The 18,993-nt window shown below is 28.0% G+C and overlaps 2 protein-coding genes and 1 long non-coding RNA gene across 6 annotated transcripts in view; 2 read left to right on the top strand and 1 right to left on the bottom strand.

The window, feature by feature from the left end:
- LOC105153430 (uncharacterized) overlaps positions 1-18,993 on the bottom strand; it is a 240,439-nt gene that overhangs the window by 89,210 nt on the left and 132,236 nt on the right. The gene's annotated exons all lie outside the window — the stretch shown is intronic.
- Positions 732-18,497, top strand: Tat (Tyrosine aminotransferase). Its single transcript, XM_011068284.2, has 11 exons — positions 732-1,199; positions 7,066-7,170; positions 7,538-7,605; positions 8,522-8,680; positions 11,190-11,381; positions 12,341-12,423; positions 15,221-15,290; positions 16,985-17,113; positions 17,188-17,271; positions 17,511-17,609; positions 18,186-18,497. Exons 1-11 carry the CDS (start codon positions 1,058-1,060, stop codon positions 18,342-18,344), a joined length of 1,290 nt encoding a protein of 429 aa, XP_011066586.1. The 5' UTR covers positions 732-1,057; the 3' UTR covers positions 18,345-18,497.
- On the top strand, positions 1,208-6,456 carry LOC147909234 (uncharacterized). The gene is made up of 2 exons (XR_015545775.1): positions 1,208-5,048; positions 5,123-6,456. It is a non-coding gene; the product is annotated as an uncharacterized LOC147909234 (long non-coding RNA).

The following is an 18,993-nucleotide window of genomic DNA, read 5'->3' as shown; positions in this document are numbered from 1 at the left end:
ACTATCGTTCAATTAAGCCTAATAAGAACTCGATTCAGCCGTGTTTCCAAGATCCAACTAACTTTCGTAAGTAATGTAAATATGTGGTTATACACTATACATACATTTAGCGCGGAACACTACTTGATAAATTAAAAATGATTATATCCACACACATAAATCTAATAATTATTTCAATTTATTTTTCCTTATTGTCAAAAAATAAAAGCATATAATATGATATTTACAATATTTGCAAAAAAAATTAGCAGAATAACATATCGAAAAATGATGAATTTTGTTTTTATGCATACGTGCGCGCGCTTCTTCGGTTGACCATTTCTATCTAAGTTTTTGTAGACAGCTATCATTTTTGCATTTATCTATTCATCCCTTAAATTTACTAAGCGCATTAGATAAGCGAGAGGAACACATTAGATTCAATTAACGAGCAAACGCACGTTCGTGATGTTGTCATAATCGTCGTACCGAAACAGCACTCGAATAATCTCCATGACTGTAACTTGGAGTAAACAGTTACCAGGTATAATTGCATAAACATTAGAGAGACGCAACAAAATAGAGCTGGTGAAGATAAGGTTCTACATTCTAAACTCAGAAGGTGCAACGAGGACCAGTAGAGGCTAGTGAAGGAGAAACGGAGAAGCACTCTGTTTGTTTCTGTGCAGATGACAACTACGTCGAAGTTGCTCGAAGTGTTCGTTCCCTACGTATAAGTAGGGAATTCATTTAGTTAAAAGAAGGTGTGGTGTTGAACAGACCAATCCGACCGGTTCATTTGTCCTCCAGCCTCCGTCGAGCATTTCGTTTATTAGTGCGCTGTTTCAATCGAGACTCAGTGATAGAGAACCAGCTAAACGAGAATCGTCGATCGTATCGATAGTGTATCAGTTGTACGAGAATTGTTGATCGTAAACGTCGATACCTACGAGTTGAGACATTCACGTTCCCTTGGGGACACACGTGCTGAATATTTACCAGATATACATCCACTGATTATTTACCGGCAATATCAATAGATAAAGTTTCCGAGAGGTACTTCTTTGCGAACGACAAGATGTTGGTGCCCAGCTTCCGTAAACATTGGAACGTTTGCGCCTCCGATATTGCTCGGAAAACGCACAATCCCATAAGATCGATCGTAGAGAATATCGTTGTCGAGCCCAATCCTAACAAGAAGGTGATCGCATTGTCTATTGGTGAGTTTATTCCACGTGTAGGAATTGTTTTATTATGAAATCTCTAATTATCTCTCTAATTATAAAAAAACACTTGCTCTGTATGAGAAGAATCTTTCTGATCTTAAATTGATATTAAAGAATTTTCCTAGCCATACCTTACTTGTATTATAATATTTAAAATTCATCATTGATTCTTTGGGATTCTTGGGATTGCCACTCTTTTGCGCTGTGTAAACATAGAAAATTAAACATGGAAAAATATAAAATAGTTTACCATGATATGCACTCGGGGAGATGCTATTAGCGCTATTTATGTCATTCTATCTTCATCATCCACTAGACGTAGAAACAAGGATAGCATGACACAAATAGCGCTGATAGTTCGCTCCCCGAACGTAGCCGTGGTGCAAACAGTTATTTTTCTTTTTTTCTACGGAGTAAGGATGATCATTTTTCTTTAAAATAAAAGGGAGGATTATACGTCATGGATTTTTTTTTTAATGAAAGTGTGACGCGTTCAAGCAAAATTATAATTCGCGTTTAGTGTCACTGATGTATGAGAATGGATGTGATAATTAAATAGCTTAAATATATTGAAGATTAATGTATAAAAGATTGAATGCATAAGGATGAAAAATACAAAATTATTAGTTTTATTCGTTTTATTTACGGCACTTTGTGAAAAACGTTACGCAAATAGGGGTCACCTACAAAGGCTTTGAATACCGGCTTTGTCGGTAAACGCGAGTAAACGCATACAAATTGCAAACTTTCGCTGTTCCCCGTGAGTATGGTTAGATCCTCAATATGCATGATCTCCGGAGCTTGATGTGAAAAAAGTTTGACGGATTGGTGAAAAATGGAAGATCAAATATATCCCATGCGAGGAAAATATGCTAGAATATGAAAAAGCGCATTTTGAGCAACTCTAGAGACTCGCAGGAACTGGGTTGGAAATACCGAACTGCATTCAATGCGAACTATTCATTTTTATAAAAACGCATGAAATATCCATAGAATTTTTCTATGTGTTATCTTTATAACTTCATAAATTCATTTTTACTGCTATATGTTAGTCTATTATCATCGTATCAAATTTTTGTATCTATTATAAATATTTGGAATCGATATCTCCCCTCCTTCCGAATTCTTTCCTTTAAACAAGAGTTAATTACGTGTCGTAATATTTGAAATCTTTTTAATCACAAGAATGCATTGATATACTGCTACATCTACAAACTATAAACTTGATAAATTATGAATCATTTTAAAAAAAGTTTATAAGATATAAATATTTTATTAAGTTTCATAAATAAATGTTATTAATAATCCATTTATTTATATTTAATGTATTTTCACATGCGTTTGCAATAAATTTTTATATGTCTATATGAATTATTAGTATATTTATTGTTCAATACAAAGATGTATAGGGCACATAAGAACGTAATTAAGTATAAATGTAAGAATTATATATGACATATTAAATGTATAAAAAAAAATTCTATAAATAACACATTGCAGAACACATTACATGTTTTGATTCTTGGATTGAGCCATCCTTAGATAATACAAAATTCACAACCTTAAAATTCATTTCCATCATCATAAAAAAATGATAACATAAGATAATAAATAATAATGTAAAATAGCAAAGATATTCTCTCTAATTTTTGCACTACTAAATCTGCAATTCTCTCTGATTCGCTCTGTACAGATTATCAAGTTTAATATAGTGACTGTGTATTAATATTGTATTATTATTATCTGACTGGTAATACTACCTTTTATATTTCACACGATTTTATGATAAATTTGACGAAGTATTTCTTCTTAAGAAATATTATAGTAACTGCGATCACGTTGGTGAGTGTTTTATTGAGATGACATTTTTGCTGGTTTTTACAGAATTAAAAGTAGATAACATTTTAAAAGATCTTTATTTTATTCAGATTTTAATTTAATTTTTTATTTTTATTTATTGGTTAACAAACATGTTTTTTTAATTAGAATATCATGAAATTCCAAACAGTTGGTCAGTAAATCGCTTGCAAGTAATTTATGGTCTCCATGAGGTATTCATCCATGAGCTATATAAATTGGAAAACTTTCATCACGATTTTTCTATAACAATGGAAATGAATTTTAAAGTCGTAAATTTTATATTACTTGAGGATGGTTCAATCCAAGAGCCGAGACAATATAATGTGCTTTACAATATAATATTTATAGAATTTTTTGTATATATTTAATATATCATATTATATTCTTACTATTTATACTTAATTACATTGATTCTTATATGTCCTATATATTTTTGTATTGTCTTTTTAAAAACTAAGAGTCCTGTATTATTTGTTATTTGATTTATATTTATTGTAATATTATTTAGAATAAATTATAATTCGCAATAATATCGGCTCTCTAAGAGGCTTTTTATTATAAATTATATATAATTATTATATTGTAAATTATTTTATAGATTATAATGCATGAAAAATAAGCTTACATTTAGACGTTATTTTATCTTTATTGTTTTCGCTCATATCGTTTATATAAATACAACCTATTCCAGTTATATTTATATTATATATCGCTTATGCTTTGAAATATAGAATTCTTAAATTTAGGATATAAATTTCTATATTCGTATTAATATTTATTATACATTTCATCGTATTAATTTTTGAATAATCCAATTAAAAATGCGGATTAACTTGCTTCCTTTCATCTGTCTCATTCAGAAATAATAAAACTTACCATGCAGTTTATTCTAAAAAATATTGGTACGCATATACGCGATGCAGGATAGAAAATATTTCGTTTGCCGACTTTCTGTGTATTTCTAGAGGGAATATATTTTTCAAAGGTTTACCGGATAACAGTTTTCGAGGCAGTGAAACAATCACGATATGCTTGGCATATCGTGGCCGATCAAATTTCTACGCCACTTATCTTTAAAGAAAAAAAATTCAATAGAAAAAAAATAATGCTTTTATAATGCTGAAGATTAATTCAATAAATAATTCTAAATAACAACAAGCATTAAATATAACATTTTTCGTTTATATTCGGTTACGTCTTTTTTTCATATTAAATTTCATGAAAATAACTAATTACAGTTTTTTTTAAATATTAGCTTCGATAATTTTCAAATAAAAATTTCACATATTGTTGAAATTTTGATTTCAAGTTACGCTTTTCAGAAAAAAATATTATTTAATGGTATAATATTTAATAAAATATGAAGAAAGCATGTTAAATCAAATAAGTAAAAATATCGCTCTCTCAATTGACACAACTCGAAAAATGTAATTTTTCTTATTAATTATATAATCGTGAATGAGTTAAATAAATATTATTCTGTCAGTCATCAAAAGTAAATTAAATTTCCAATTTAATTTCATCAAAAATAATCAAAATCATCGCAATTCCAAAAGATTTTTTTAAAGATTGCAAAAATGACAAAAGTGACATTTGATCGTGTCAAGACGCCTCCAGATGATTATGACCAACGTATATCAATATTAGCAAATATTATACATATGACATACATAATTATGCATATTAAATGCAGGCCAATATTTGATGTGTGCTACGAATGTGCATTGACGTATACACTCGTCTGGAGATCTCAAAGAATATATTCTTTTTGATGATATTATTTGATAAGTTTGCAATAATTTTCTGTCAAATTGAACAATAATTTTCCCTTTCTCTAAGAAATTCAATTTTTAGAGTTATATCACTTTTGAAAAATAAGAGAGCGACAGGTTCTCTTTAATCAGAAACTTTGTTTGCGGAAACTGACAGCAGGGATGAAAAAGGCTGCGACGCCGTCTGACTGAATACACACGTAAAACTAAAGTAGAATGTTTGTCTGCGAGAATTAATCGCACATTTTTGTTCTTTTTAGTTTTTTAACTTCCTTAATTTTTCAGAAAGTTTCTTAAACCTCTCCTCTGCTGGGATACGCGATTTTAACTATCCAGAGGAGTTTTAAAAAAGCGATGAAAAGTTAAAAGGCGATGGTAGTGACGCGTGAGTCCCCTTAACATTTGCAGAACACGAGTAGCACAGAATGCGGATGTGTCAGAATATATCGGAAAAACGTCCTCAACAAATTTTATAGTGGAATAGAATAGAACTGACATACGAGCACGCTAATCTAAATATATTTCGATACACAAATCCCAACCGGATGTGCCAGCGGCTGTACACATTTTCAAGAGCTTTCTTTTGTTCTATACATATGCAATTTGAAGAAGATTACAACATCGAAAATAGAATGACAGTGACATAAAAATTTTCATATAGTATAGTATTATTTTTTGTTTCTGTAGATGGAAAAATAAGGAGTATAATACAATAATAAGATACCGATATAAGAATATCTTGAATTTTTTAAAATAAAAATATTCAAAAATTCTAAGAAAATTTTGATAGGAATGACAAATTTTTTAAAAAAATTTTCATATTAAGATACAGTATACTAAATATAGTGCATGTATATAACAAAATATCCCAGAATTTGTGCTACTTCTGATATATTCATGCGTAACTTTAAATCGTTCATTCGTTAGTTTGAAAACTGCTTTCGTTTCAAAACTACTGCTCGGACACAACTTTGTCACGGAAAAAAGTTGTTTCTTTTAGCACACAAAATCGCACTGGCATTACATGTACGCAAATTTTGGGATACATTATATATTTCGTATATCGATAAAATTTTAATGAGTTTGATTTCTAAAAATATTTTAAAACAGGTTTTGAGTTTCATAATATTAATTAATACATCGGATTGTTAAAAAATTAATTATATGAAAAGAGCTATATAAAAAAAAATTTGACTTACTAAAAAAAAATTTCTTTACCCAAAAGAGATGTATATATTAAATTTTAGAACAAAATTTATCTAAAAAAAATATTGCTAGTGCTAGTGCATTACTTTTCGTTGCATAATTATATGTAAAAACGCGCATATAAGTTTTTATTTATACTGAAGTTTAAAATATAATATAAAGTTAAAAATGCAAAAAAAAATAATATATAAAAATTATAGTAAAAAATATATTAATAAAATTAATAAAAAATATTAAAAAATGTATTTATTCCTAAAAATATGTAGATTTGTGATTAAATCATTTTATTTATCTTTTAATTGCTTTTCCCTATATCTGTACAAAATTATGTTAAACAAAACTATAAAAATTTCTTCATATAATTTGAAGTAATATATCCGCGTGAATTAATAATATAATCAATTAACGAAAAATTTTGAGAAAGAGTTGTACCTACATTCGCGTAATTAATAACTTACAATTCAACGATTTAAATGTACGTACACTTATTGACATTTGCTACAATAGGAATGTAAAATATAATTGGAAAGTATTAACTTCAACGCCATCGAAATACAATTCTTCCAAATTAACAATGGCGAAGTTGTAATTACACAAATTTCGTGGCATTCACAGAACTCGGATTTTATTTCGCCATCGCGTTGTTGCCTCGCAACAGAAATGTCGCAACAAGGATTGACTACGACGGATAGCCTCCGGGAAACAATTAATTAATTTCAATTATATTCAGAATGCGAGCTGCACGGTGAGTGTTTCGTTGCGCTTTGACAGCACGTCTGTAAACTGGCGTTTTCCTACGGTTATCCAAGTTAAATCCAGTAATCAATTATAACAACATGGTATATACGTGTAATTAGGTGTTTACGCGAAATTATACAGTGGTGAATGTTTGATGAAAAATCAGATTTATATCATATTCGTAGAGACTTACGCATCTACTATTGCAGGATAAACATAAAATAAATATAGTGGAGTTTTTTTAATACTTCGACCTTTGAGATTTTATTCTGTTTTGTTTTAAGGCGATCCTACAACTTTCGGCAATTTAATACCACCAAAGGAAGTGATCGAGGCTGTTCAAGACAGCGTCGCTTCGCAATTATACAATGGATATGCACCCAGCATAGGTAATTTTTAATAAGGTTTTTAAGTGCATATCGTCTTCTACAAAGGTTTTCTAAATTCTAAATAATTTTGTTTAAAGTTTACGCGAAATTTTTTGAATACGATAGAAATAACAAAAAAAATTTAAATTTCATGTAGATACGTGCTATTATAATTTTCTAAACGATTATAGATTATTAATTTAATAATTTAATATTAAAAATAGTTATCGCTTTATTCATTAGGTGATGTGACATGTCTATCTTGTACGATAAATTATTAAATTATTAATAAATAGGTATTTTCATTGCATGATATAAACAATAATAATAATTATATTATTTATATTTATTCGGCAACAGGAAAAATAAATTTTTATTTATTTTACAGGTTACGAAATGGCGCGAGAAGCCGTAGCTGAATATAGCTCGAACGAATTTGTGAAAGTCAATTCCAAGGTAGGATGATCACATGTTTACATCAAATGTCTTAGGTCCAACATGTCTATCGCGAACAAATTTGGAGTGTGACACTGAAATTTCTTATCATGCGTTTAAACTATATTTTATTTAATTAACATCAATATTGTTATTACTTATTCAATAGGAATGATGAAAAGTCAAATTTTGCCCAAGTTATTTAATATTAATAACAATCGTCAATTTTTTCTTCCGCCACAAGAAAGAAAATAGGTTTTATAAAGGAATAACGTGGTCGATTGCATATTCCGATTAGTATAGACATACAATCCTGAATATAATTAATTAACTTGATGTCGCGAATTTTTACGCCGTAAAATTGCTGATAGAAAAAGAAGTATATTAAAATGCTATTATATACTTAATAGCTAATGTTGTTAACAAATAAACAAATCTCCAATCTTTTACATGACATATTAAATTATAAATATTAATTTTATTATAAAATCTTCATTAAAAACAGTAGAAAAATTAAAAAAAAAAATATATATATATATATATACTGTAGAGAAATATTATTTTATTTCTTTTCCTTAAAACATTTTTAATCATACATATTCTTCCATATCTCCATATGCAATTACGTTCAATGTAAATATCATATTCGGTTTATTTATCTGTAGGTGAATTTTCTTGTAACAAATAATTTATCAATTTTTACTTGATTAATTATACAGATATATTTTTTATATTTCAATATCAAAATGCTGGAATATTTTTATCATGTCAAGCAAATCTATTTTAAAATATATGGAAGCCTGTGAAAAATAAAAATATGTTACTTTAAAAACATTAATTTAAAAATATTACTTTTCGTTTCCATTCTACATTTAATATAATGCGAATAAACATAAAATATGCGAAAATAAAATATTTTGTATTTCTATATTTGCAGGACGTAATCCTGTGCAGTGGATGTTCTTGCGCACTCGACTTGTGTATTACGGTTTTAGCTCGAGAAGGCCAAAACATCCTAATTCCACGCCCTGGTTTTTCCATCTATCGAACGCTAGCGGAGGGCCTCGGTATTACGGTCAAAACGTACAATTTATGTGTGAGTATTCTTATCGAAAAAAGAAATCAGTGATTTACACTTTCTGTCAAATGTGCGCAAATTAAAATTTTAGCAATTATTCTCGCGATGATTCAAAGATTGTGCAAATAAATATAAGAATTTTCTTACGAATTTCTTTTTTTTCGAGATTCGAAAAAAGTATGTCGAAAACAAATGATCAGAAAATTTCTTTTTTTTACAGAAATATAAAAAGTTTGAGTTTTTAAACATGGAAGACTTTTTTTCAAAATATTATATTATTTTGCACACGTGTTCCATCTATCAATATTAATATCTGAAATCAGTTAATATTTTTTAATTTATTTAATTTATTTAATTTATTAATTTATATCACGTGTTTGTCAACAAATAGTACAATAAATATCAGTTTCATATTATCATGATAACGTATAAAATATTAATCAATATTGCATCATAGTGACTACTCTGTAATAATCATGCTTGTAAAAGAGAGATAATAATATATGTGCTACCGTGTTGCATCGTCATTAATAAGAAATGTGCATAACAGCGTCTGCTATATTTCTTAAGTTATGCGTTATTACAAAACGCACTTCAAGTAATACAGTCGGATTTAATATGCAATTTTATATGCAAAAATATACCATTTCGTTAATATTTTTAAATTTATTAACTACCTAGAGTGCGAATGCATTCATTTATACGAAAAACAATGAGGGCACATAATATTCCGTTTATTTAGTGTGCACTGAGGATAAAATCTTTTAGCACAGCACTAATTACATATTCTTTTATATATAAAAAATATTATTACTTCTTTTTCAAAATTTGCAACTATCCAAGGTTTTATACGATTTTAATGTAGAACAGCAATATGATGTAACATCAATTTACAAACATTTTTGTATTTTATAATTTTTATGCAGTAAATTTGAAAAGAAACAATTTTTTTAAACATTATTATAATAATAAATTAATTAAAATAATACTTTGTCGCAAACATTTACAGTTTCGTTAAAGTGTGTAACAGCGCAGGAATATTTTTACACATTTAGTATAAAAAAACAAATTTATTTTTTTCATAATTTTCATATTTTTAAAGCTTAAAAATTTTTATTTCTATAATTAACAAAATGTTGCATGCAAAAAACAATTTTCCAAACATGTTTAATTCTCAAATTAATTAATTTTATAATTTAATTCGTATAATTACGTTGATTTTAAAAATTTGACAAAGAGTTATTTTTTATTTAATTATATTTAATTTAAGCCAATTAAAGTCGTCATTGCATAATAATTTTAAACAGCACGAAATCATATTTAAATCATCCATTGCTAGTTACACTATAAATCAGTGCTTTCACTCGGAGATCTTCAAACCGAAGTGCTAATGAGACAGTTTTCTCTCTTTTCAGCTTTGCTTGGCGAATTTTAATGTCTCACTTTCTTTGCGCGACGTTGCAAACTATTTTATGTTCAAAAAGTAATTATAACCACATATCTTTAATTGTGTATGAAATGAAATATATAATACAATGTGTAAATCTTGATACATTGCTTATGTATTCATACGTCATATATCAATCACGTAAATACAGTGTATTTATTTATAAATAATAAATTTTATAAAATCCATGTAAATGTCTGCTGTATGCACTTTTATCATTTTTGATGCAAATATTTTTCTTTGCTTTTCTTTATCTTTATTAAAAATGTTTCTTTAAAATTATTCTATTACATTTAAAAGTTTTTAAAATATATTGTCTATGAAAATTATTTTGGTATTATAAATTGTTTTACTTTTACGATCTAATTTTACGGAAAAATGCTGACGTACAGATGGAAAATTATTTCAGCATAATTGTTGCCTTCAACTGTCAAGTGATATTTTAATTATAACAAATAAATTTGTAAACAATCTATTTAATAAATTTATATCTAAATTGAAAAATAATTTTAAAAATATATACAACAACAAAAATTATATTACAATATTAGACAAATTTAAAGAGTAAACATAATTATAAAATTTAGTAAAAAAACAAATATATAAATGTATCTAATCATTTGTTAAAACAATAATATACGTTAATAATATACGTTAAATTGTATTATTTTACTATTATACAATGCTCATCATGATTTTTTAATTATAAATATTTTGCACATAAATGTTTATTGATCTTTTCGTAATCAAATTTTTTTTCATGTTGTTTTAGTATTCGGTTTTAAATATTTTTCATAGTCAATTTTTTAAAAATTCTGTTAAAAAGGAAAACATTTTTACACAGATTTTATGATTCTTTTTAAAAAAAAAATGGAAATATTTTTGCTACATTAAAATTTTGTCTGTCAAAAGCTTAGAGAGAATTATTCAAGAACTTATAATCGAGAGTAAGCGATATAGTTTTTCAACCATTTCAAAATACAATATTACGCCATTCAGATTGAATGGAAAGGACGAGAAGAAATGAATACTTGAGAGGGCTTCTCGTTAATGCATTCTATTAATATTAATCGTTTCTAGCCGGAGCTCGGTTGGGAGATCGATCTAGACGACCTAAAGGAGCAAATCGACGAGTCGACGGCGGCAATTATTATAAACAATCCTTCGAATCCATGTGGTTCGGTATTCAGACGCGACCATATACTTGACATTCTCGACATCGCCGCTCATTACTACGTACCCATTATAGCCGATGAGATTTACGAGCATATGGTACGTGCCCGAATATTACGTTTACCAAGTATCAAGTGACAAATCGTTTCATTTGCAGAACAAGTAAAGCACGTATCGCGCCTGTTCTATTCAAAGGAAGTATGGAATTAATTCACAGAACAGATATGCACGATGTCCTGAATTCGCGTGGTGCACTTCATTAACGAATTAAAAAGACTTTTTGTTTTAGCACGTACAAGAGTTAGTTAATTTTCGTGTGTGTTGATAATATTTTATAGTAAGAAAAGAATTGGTGCATATATAAAGAAATAAATTAATTAAGTATTTTTACCAATGTCTTTCTACTTCAATATTATCTGTAAAAGAATTTTATTTTTGTGTATATTTAAAAAATTATATTAATAATAATAATTATATATATATATATATATATATGTATAAATGAAATTATTCATGAAAAAGGATTTTAAAATTTAACACATAAATTTTTATAAATTTTTAGAAGCATTAAAGTATCTTTGTAGAAAATAAACATTAATTACCAATTCTTTAACAATGAATACATGCTGTCTTAATATAAACAAAAGAGCTTTGCAAAAATAATCATTTATGATTTCAGAAACTAAATTTCTCGACTGCAAACACTTTTTGTGCGTTTAAATAATATAATTTCTTATTTTCACTTATTATTAAGATAATATTAATTATTATACTTCTTTTTAAGTAAAATAATTTTGAAAGGAACAATCCATTTTATTTTTTTTTTATTAAATTACTAATTAATGTTTATTTAAAAAAAACAAGGTTTTTCCTAAAGAAATCTCACCGGATACTTTTTGCACTCACTGTATATGCATAATGACAATAGCTATTTTGAAAAATTCGATAAGGCGGAATAACGACTGTCGCGGTTTTTGCATTATATTGTGTCACATGCAGGCAAAACATATGTGCCTGTATTATGCGCAAATACATTTTTCGCCTCACCGCTGTTTCAGGTATTTCCAGGACGGACTTTCCACTCGTTAGCGTCTCTATCGACCGAAGTTCCTATTTTGTCGTGCAGCGGACTGACTAAAAGGTATGTCGGGACGTGTAAAATGATTATAAAACTCCTGACATATCGATGCTAGAATACAAACGCAAAATCTTCCGTAACATTCCATAATTTTCACTCGCGTAACGTATGACTTTCACATATTAAGTAAGATGATTCGTAACTAATCCACCCTTCGTGAAACAAAAGATCACGTTATTAAAAGGTTTTCTCTCAAGATCCAAAGGGTAAAAAGATAGCGTGAAATAAATTCCTGCTTTTTAACATTCTAAAAATGCCTATAAGCGTTAAAATTAAAATATTCAGATAATGCTTGTATAATATTAGGTGTTGGAATTAATTCGTAGCGTTTTACAAGTGATGGGAAGTACTTTCATTAATGTATTTTTTAATGCTCATGTGAAATAAATAACATTCTTTCATTAAAAAACGCTACGAATTAATTCCAACACCTAATAGTAACAATTATGTTCGGAAAGATGATAAGAAAATAGTCTTTGTAATTATTTCTAACATTATAAACGCGATGATGATAATAATGGTTTCAAAATAATTTGGAAAATTATTAGCAGGCAACTTTCCCTACATCGGGTTTTCAGTTATTTTCAGTACGTTACCTTCTATTATCTTTCATCGCGAAAAGTATGGAGCGAAACTAGCGATTCGTGAAGTTGACGGAAGGAATTCTTGGAACGAAAGCGCTCCGCTGTGAAATTTTTCGCTCAATTTTTTCGAAAATAGAACGAGAGATTGATTGAGCGTGAATAAAACGTCGCGATCAAAGCCGAAGGATCGGATATTCCGAAGTTTCGCGATTATGCCTCCATTATTTTAACGGTATCAGATTTGAAACGCAACTTAATTTACGACCGTTCGTCATACCAGTTGTAAATGAGTTCCTGCAGCTTGTTGGTCTTTCATTGCAGTACGGTGTATTTTACACGCCGCAGATTTCGCAGCGCGGTACTTTTTGATATCAAGCGCTGTGAATCGCGTTTCTCATGTAAAATTCAATGATGTACACGACACACGCAAATATGAGATGATAAAAAAAAATATAAACTGAAGAGATAGAGATAAATTAATGAATAAGTAAATGATACGTTACAATATGATTATTTAATAACATAATTATTTAATCATTATTACGTAATAAGTTGCTGATATCTTAAAATGAGAATGTAAAAACTAATTTTAAAAATTAATGTTTCCCGAAGAGAGCTTTTATATGTGATATTTATCATAAAATGTCATAATTTGCTTCGGATAAATTGATTAAAGCGAATTGTGCGACTACATTTAGTAATTTTTTTATTTAACAGGAATACTCAAATTGAGAAGAGAAATCAAGAAGAAGAAGCAAGCACTAAGCAGGCAAAATAAATATGCAAATATTATCTTAATGCACCCTGGTAGAAATTTCATGCATTTTTGAGTAATTACTAAACAATTATATCAATTTCTGTGTAATAACTGAGAAAGAAAACTACTTAGAATCCCAATCAGGACGCTTTGTTTGTAGTTACTGCATACAAAAATTGCGTAAAATCTGAATCCATTTACCGAATAAAAACACAACAAATAATAAATATTAAATTGATTAATAATAAGCAAGCCAACTGCTCATGAAATGGACAGTATGAAACTATCAAGTTCTTGCCCATTTCCTACTCAGTCAGTATTGGCATAACTAATGAGAATACAGTAATATTAGATAGTAACTGGATAGATATCAAGGAAAACTGCATACATTTCTACTAGGGCGGTATTATTGTTGGTACATATTTATAACAATATTAATGCAGTTAAGAATAATACATTAACCTACTTCCGTTGAGTTTTTTTTATTACAAAAAATAAAAGAATTATTTTAGAAAATAAAGAATGTATTTTCCATTGCTTATTAAACTTGTGATGTACATATACCAAACTTTTTGTAATCGCACGATATTCGCATCGCATGTGATAATAAAATTGCATGTCGCAATAAAGATAGCTTTTGCTCATAGATTGCTCATTCAAAAAACCCATTTCGTATTTCATTGCAAATAATCGTGAGTGTATTAAAAAATAATTTTCAATCAACAATCTAATTTGAGAAAGTAATTAATGAATAATTAGTTCTTCCACGCTATCAAAATAAGAATTTATAATTTTTATATTAATTGCATAGCTAGTTTTTAATTAATTGAATATCAAAATATTGCAGGTGCCAAAATTATAAAAACGCTTTTTATTGCATGATTAGGTTGCAAGTTCTATTCTGGTCATTGTGTTCTATCATATATTAATATTTGGAAAATATTTGAAAGAAATGCTGCTACAAGCGAGAAATAAGTAGTGCAAAATATTGAAAGTCATTGTGTTGGTAATTGGCATTTTTATTTAAACGTACAATGTTTTGATTTGCATTTTTATTTGGATTTACAACATTTTGAAATTTTAACTTTGACACGATTTTTTTTTTAAATTAAAATTACTTAATTAAAATTTTTGAAGATACCGATTGCTTATATCTCTTTATAATTAATAAAGTTATATCTTTATAGTTAACACAATCTTTTTTTGTAGAATTTTTAAAGTGATAGTCAAGAAAATAAGTTTTTTTCTTTCTCCTGAAAAATTAAAAAAATAGTACTTCTATGTGTGTGTGTGTTTTGCCATAGCACGCCTCAATTATTTTAGTATACAGAGCAATGTTACTTTTCTTTAAGAATTTTTTTTCTTCAATTTAAAAGTCCCTCTCAAAGTTAAACTCTCACGATGTGTAAAATGGAATCTGACAACAATAGTCCTATTTTAATATCTTTTTTCTTTGCAGATTTTTAGTTCCAGGTTGGCGTATGGGTTGGATAATAATCCATGATCGTCAGAACGTGTTGGAAGCCGAGGTGAGTAAATGGTCGTGGCACAATACGTGACAGCCCGAAAATAATTGCTTCGCCGGCGGTATTGTTTCCGTAACGAGGCCCGAGCACGTCTCGGCGAGTTCGGTACTGCATACTGCGGATTGGATTAAATTTCGTTGATTAAACTTTATTCTACTATTAAAGTTCGGTCCTTTGGCAATCGTCGACCCTTTGGTCGATCGTGTCCTTAATTCTTCGTCTTGTAGCTGAGGCATCGCCTAGACTAACTTTAAATCGCCACGCCACGCATCTCTCGGATATATTTCTATGCTCTTTAATAACTTTGCAAGAGTTGCAAAGTTGCGATCTTAGATAAGTAATCAAGATGAGAGTTCTATGATAAGAAAAGCTAATCGACAAGCTTTATATACATATTGCTTAGATATTGTGAAAAAAATTTTATCCAGTAGAACAAAAAATCATTTAAATTAAATTTTTATATATTATAAATTATTAAAATGTATTCTATGCGGTACAGCTAACTGAAGAAGATTCATTGTTATACGAAACGAATTTTGCTGATCGAAAAATTTAACTAAATACAAATCTAGAATTTCAAGCATGATGAGCAATGTTACAAAAAGTTTTGACATTGTAGCAACCAGTTTAAACATTTTATTTTGGTAGTCCAATAAAATTATTTTCAGCTCTATAACTAAACTTGTAACTAAACTTTTAAACGTTTTAGCAAAATCTTTCCTTCAATAATTTTCTAATATAACTTCTAAACACGACTTAATCAAACAATTAAGATCTTTTCTTTTTTTTAGTAAAATATGAAAAATGTCATTTGTTTCAACATTTATTCACGTACCCACATATTCGATATATTCCATCGTATATTTTTATCGTGTCATGCTTTGAAAGAAAAAGTTGATTGTACGATCGTTTGATGATGTTCATCTACGAACAGGTATTGAACAAGCTGGCAAATAGTCTGTCAATGTGTAGCACATTTCGATATTTCACAGTATTTGAAGTTCACGAGAAATCTAATATCTACACTGAGAAAAATTTCTGGTTGAAAATAAACGAACTAGAATAACATGATTCTGATCATATCAATTAGAATTCTGATAGTTATCTCAATTAGAATTATAATATAGATTTAACCTGAAAGTTCTGAATTGAATCCATTTTCAATCAGAATTTCAATTAATGCAACCACACTTTTTTTCCAGTATATTATCAAGTTTTTAGAACTAAATTTACATTAATTTCAACATAACAAAACATCGAGATCGAAAATTTTTACGTTTTTACGTTTGTTCGGATCACGAAAAAGTTTGATATATAATCTTTCATAATATTTCTTTCTTTTATACAATTTTTGAATTTTATGGATTTTATTGTTTCGCCAATAATACATTATTTGTGAGACTATTTATCTCCTTTTATCTGTTAAATACGTAAAATAAATTTACCAAAATGCTTCATGTTGTTCTATTTTTATTTTAGCAGATATATTTTATGTAACTAATTCTATATAAATGTTTTTTCGTATTATACGACACATAAAATAAGAAAAAAATTTTATTGTAAATTTTAGCAAACTATACATCTAACATAATTATCTAATGTAAGTTCAAATGCGATACAAACGTAGTATTTTGTATCGTATTGATTGTACGTAAACAAATATTAGTTAAACAAATTCCTAAATTTTTGTTTCCTAGATTCGCAAAGGTTTACAGTGTTTGAGTCAACGAATAATTGGCAGCAATACTATTATTCAAGGTGCCTTACCTAAGATACTTCGAAACACGCCACAAAAGTTTTTTGACGATGTTATCGATACTTTATACGTAAGTTATTCCGATTTTAAAAAATATAAAAAATATGAATTCAATGTGAAATATTTAAATTTGTGGTGTTACAGTCACATTCCAAATTGGCATACAACTCTATAATAAAAATTCCGGGATTGAAGCCGATAATGCCGGATGGAGCGATGTACATGATGGTAATGATTATCATTGTAATTAGCCCAGCCACACCCTTGCATAATTTCAAGAATCACAGTGCATTGTTTGACAATCCGTAGCTCGCGGGTTAAAACCGTAAATGTTAATCGAGCGTTCGATAAATAGGTCGTACAATTAGTTGGTGCACAACCGCTATTTATACGTTAATGCAAATACCATCAGTAAGGTGGGACTAAACTGCAATTTATGAGCTATAAATTATTGAATCGATTTCCAGGTCTACATCGATCTACAGTGCTTTCCGGAATTTAATTCCGATGTGGAATTCGTGCAACGGCTGCTAATGGAAGAATCCGTGTTTTGCCTACCCGGCCAGGTAAAATGGCATTTCTGATATTTTATATTATCAATTCATTGACCATTTAAAATTTTCTAATTATATCACTTAATCCGTATAAAAAACACGGTTTTTTAAATTGAATTTTATGAATATTCAACGCTGACCTCTATTGCTTGAAAATATTGCAAAAAATCAAAGCGTCACGATGCAATGAAATGTATCAGATAAATAACAGGATAATCCTTTTCGTTAATTAACATGACGGTAAAATTTGACAAATTTTGTAATAGATTACATTAAGGTACTTAAAAATTTATTCTAATATTTTTAAATTCACATAATTTCATAAATATCAATAAATTTTTATTCCAAGTTTTGTATTCTAGAAATTTGAAATTAAAAATATCAAATAATTTGATTTGTATTTTCATATTGTAAGTGCAATTATTTTTTACTTTTATCATTCATGTTTTTATTTTATTCTCTAATAATTTATTTGAAAGTTTTTAAATTGTTTAACCTTACAAAGCATAAAAGATAATTAATTAAAAAAATTACTGTTAGTTATATAGAAACGTAATTTTACTAATCTTTTGTATTTTGATTTCCCAGTGCTTCGGTTGTCACTCTTATATGAGACTGGTAATAACTGTACCAGGTGACATGCTCGAAGAAGCTTGTCAGAGGATTCAAGAATTCTGCGAGAGACATCATTGTAAAACAGCGAAAATCTCAAGGAAAAATGGTTTCGTCAACAAGATTCCATATTAAGACATCATTAAATACAAAAATTAGAATATTATGTTAACTCCTGTTAATCCGCTGATTATTTTCCGCGGATTGAATCTTTATTTTTATGTGTTTATATCTTTGCTTGTAAATGCCTGTGTGATTATGTAATAAAGATTTTGTATCTATGTATAATTTTCTCTATAATGTTTTTAATACTTCTTTAAGATCTAATATAAAAATGCACCTCTTGCACATATTTGACATAATATTTGCCGATCCATTACCCCATATTAAAATAAGTAATTTGATATTGAGCTAATATTGAGTATGAAATGCAGTAATAAAATTGTAGTATATTAAAAGTAGTATATTAAATAATTAATATTTCAAGTTAAAAAATAATTGTTATGTGCATAAATAAATAATTCATAACATTGTTCGCCATAGCTTGTTGCTTTCTTGGATTTTTTCTTGTTCTTTTGTTATTGCTTCTTTCACAATAGTATAATAATTATAATCCTAATAATGATTATAATCAGAAATTAGCGAGAATTGATTTGAAACTGTTAACTCACAATATTATCTGCATTGATTTAATTTTATTTTCTAAATTAATTAAAATTTTATTTTTCTTAAAACTAAAAATTTGATAATAAGAGATAACAATAACAAAAGTATTAATTTACAT

The sequence above is a fragment of the Acromyrmex echinatior genome, chromosome 7 (assembly GCF_024713525.1).
Source record: "Acromyrmex echinatior isolate Ae372 chromosome 7, ASM2471352v2, whole genome shotgun sequence".
NCBI lineage: Eukaryota > Metazoa > Arthropoda > Insecta > Hymenoptera > Formicidae > Acromyrmex > Acromyrmex echinatior.
Note: the sequence above shows the minus strand (reverse complement) of the source record. Positions and strands in the feature narration are given on the sequence as shown.

Excerpts from the sequence above, each read along its gene's own strand:
- Tat (XM_011068284.2), top strand. The coding sequence starts at position 1,058 with ATGTTGGTGCCCAGCTTCCGTAAACATTGGAACGTTTGCGCCTCCGAT. Across the intron at positions 1,200-7,065 it reads GGTGATCGCATTGTCTATTG|GCGATCCTACAACTTTCGGC; the intron begins GTGAGTTTATTC and ends TTTTGTTTTAAG. Across the intron at positions 8,681-11,189 it reads TCAAAACGTACAATTTATGT|CCGGAGCTCGGTTGGGAGAT; the intron begins GTGAGTATTCTT and ends AATCGTTTCTAG.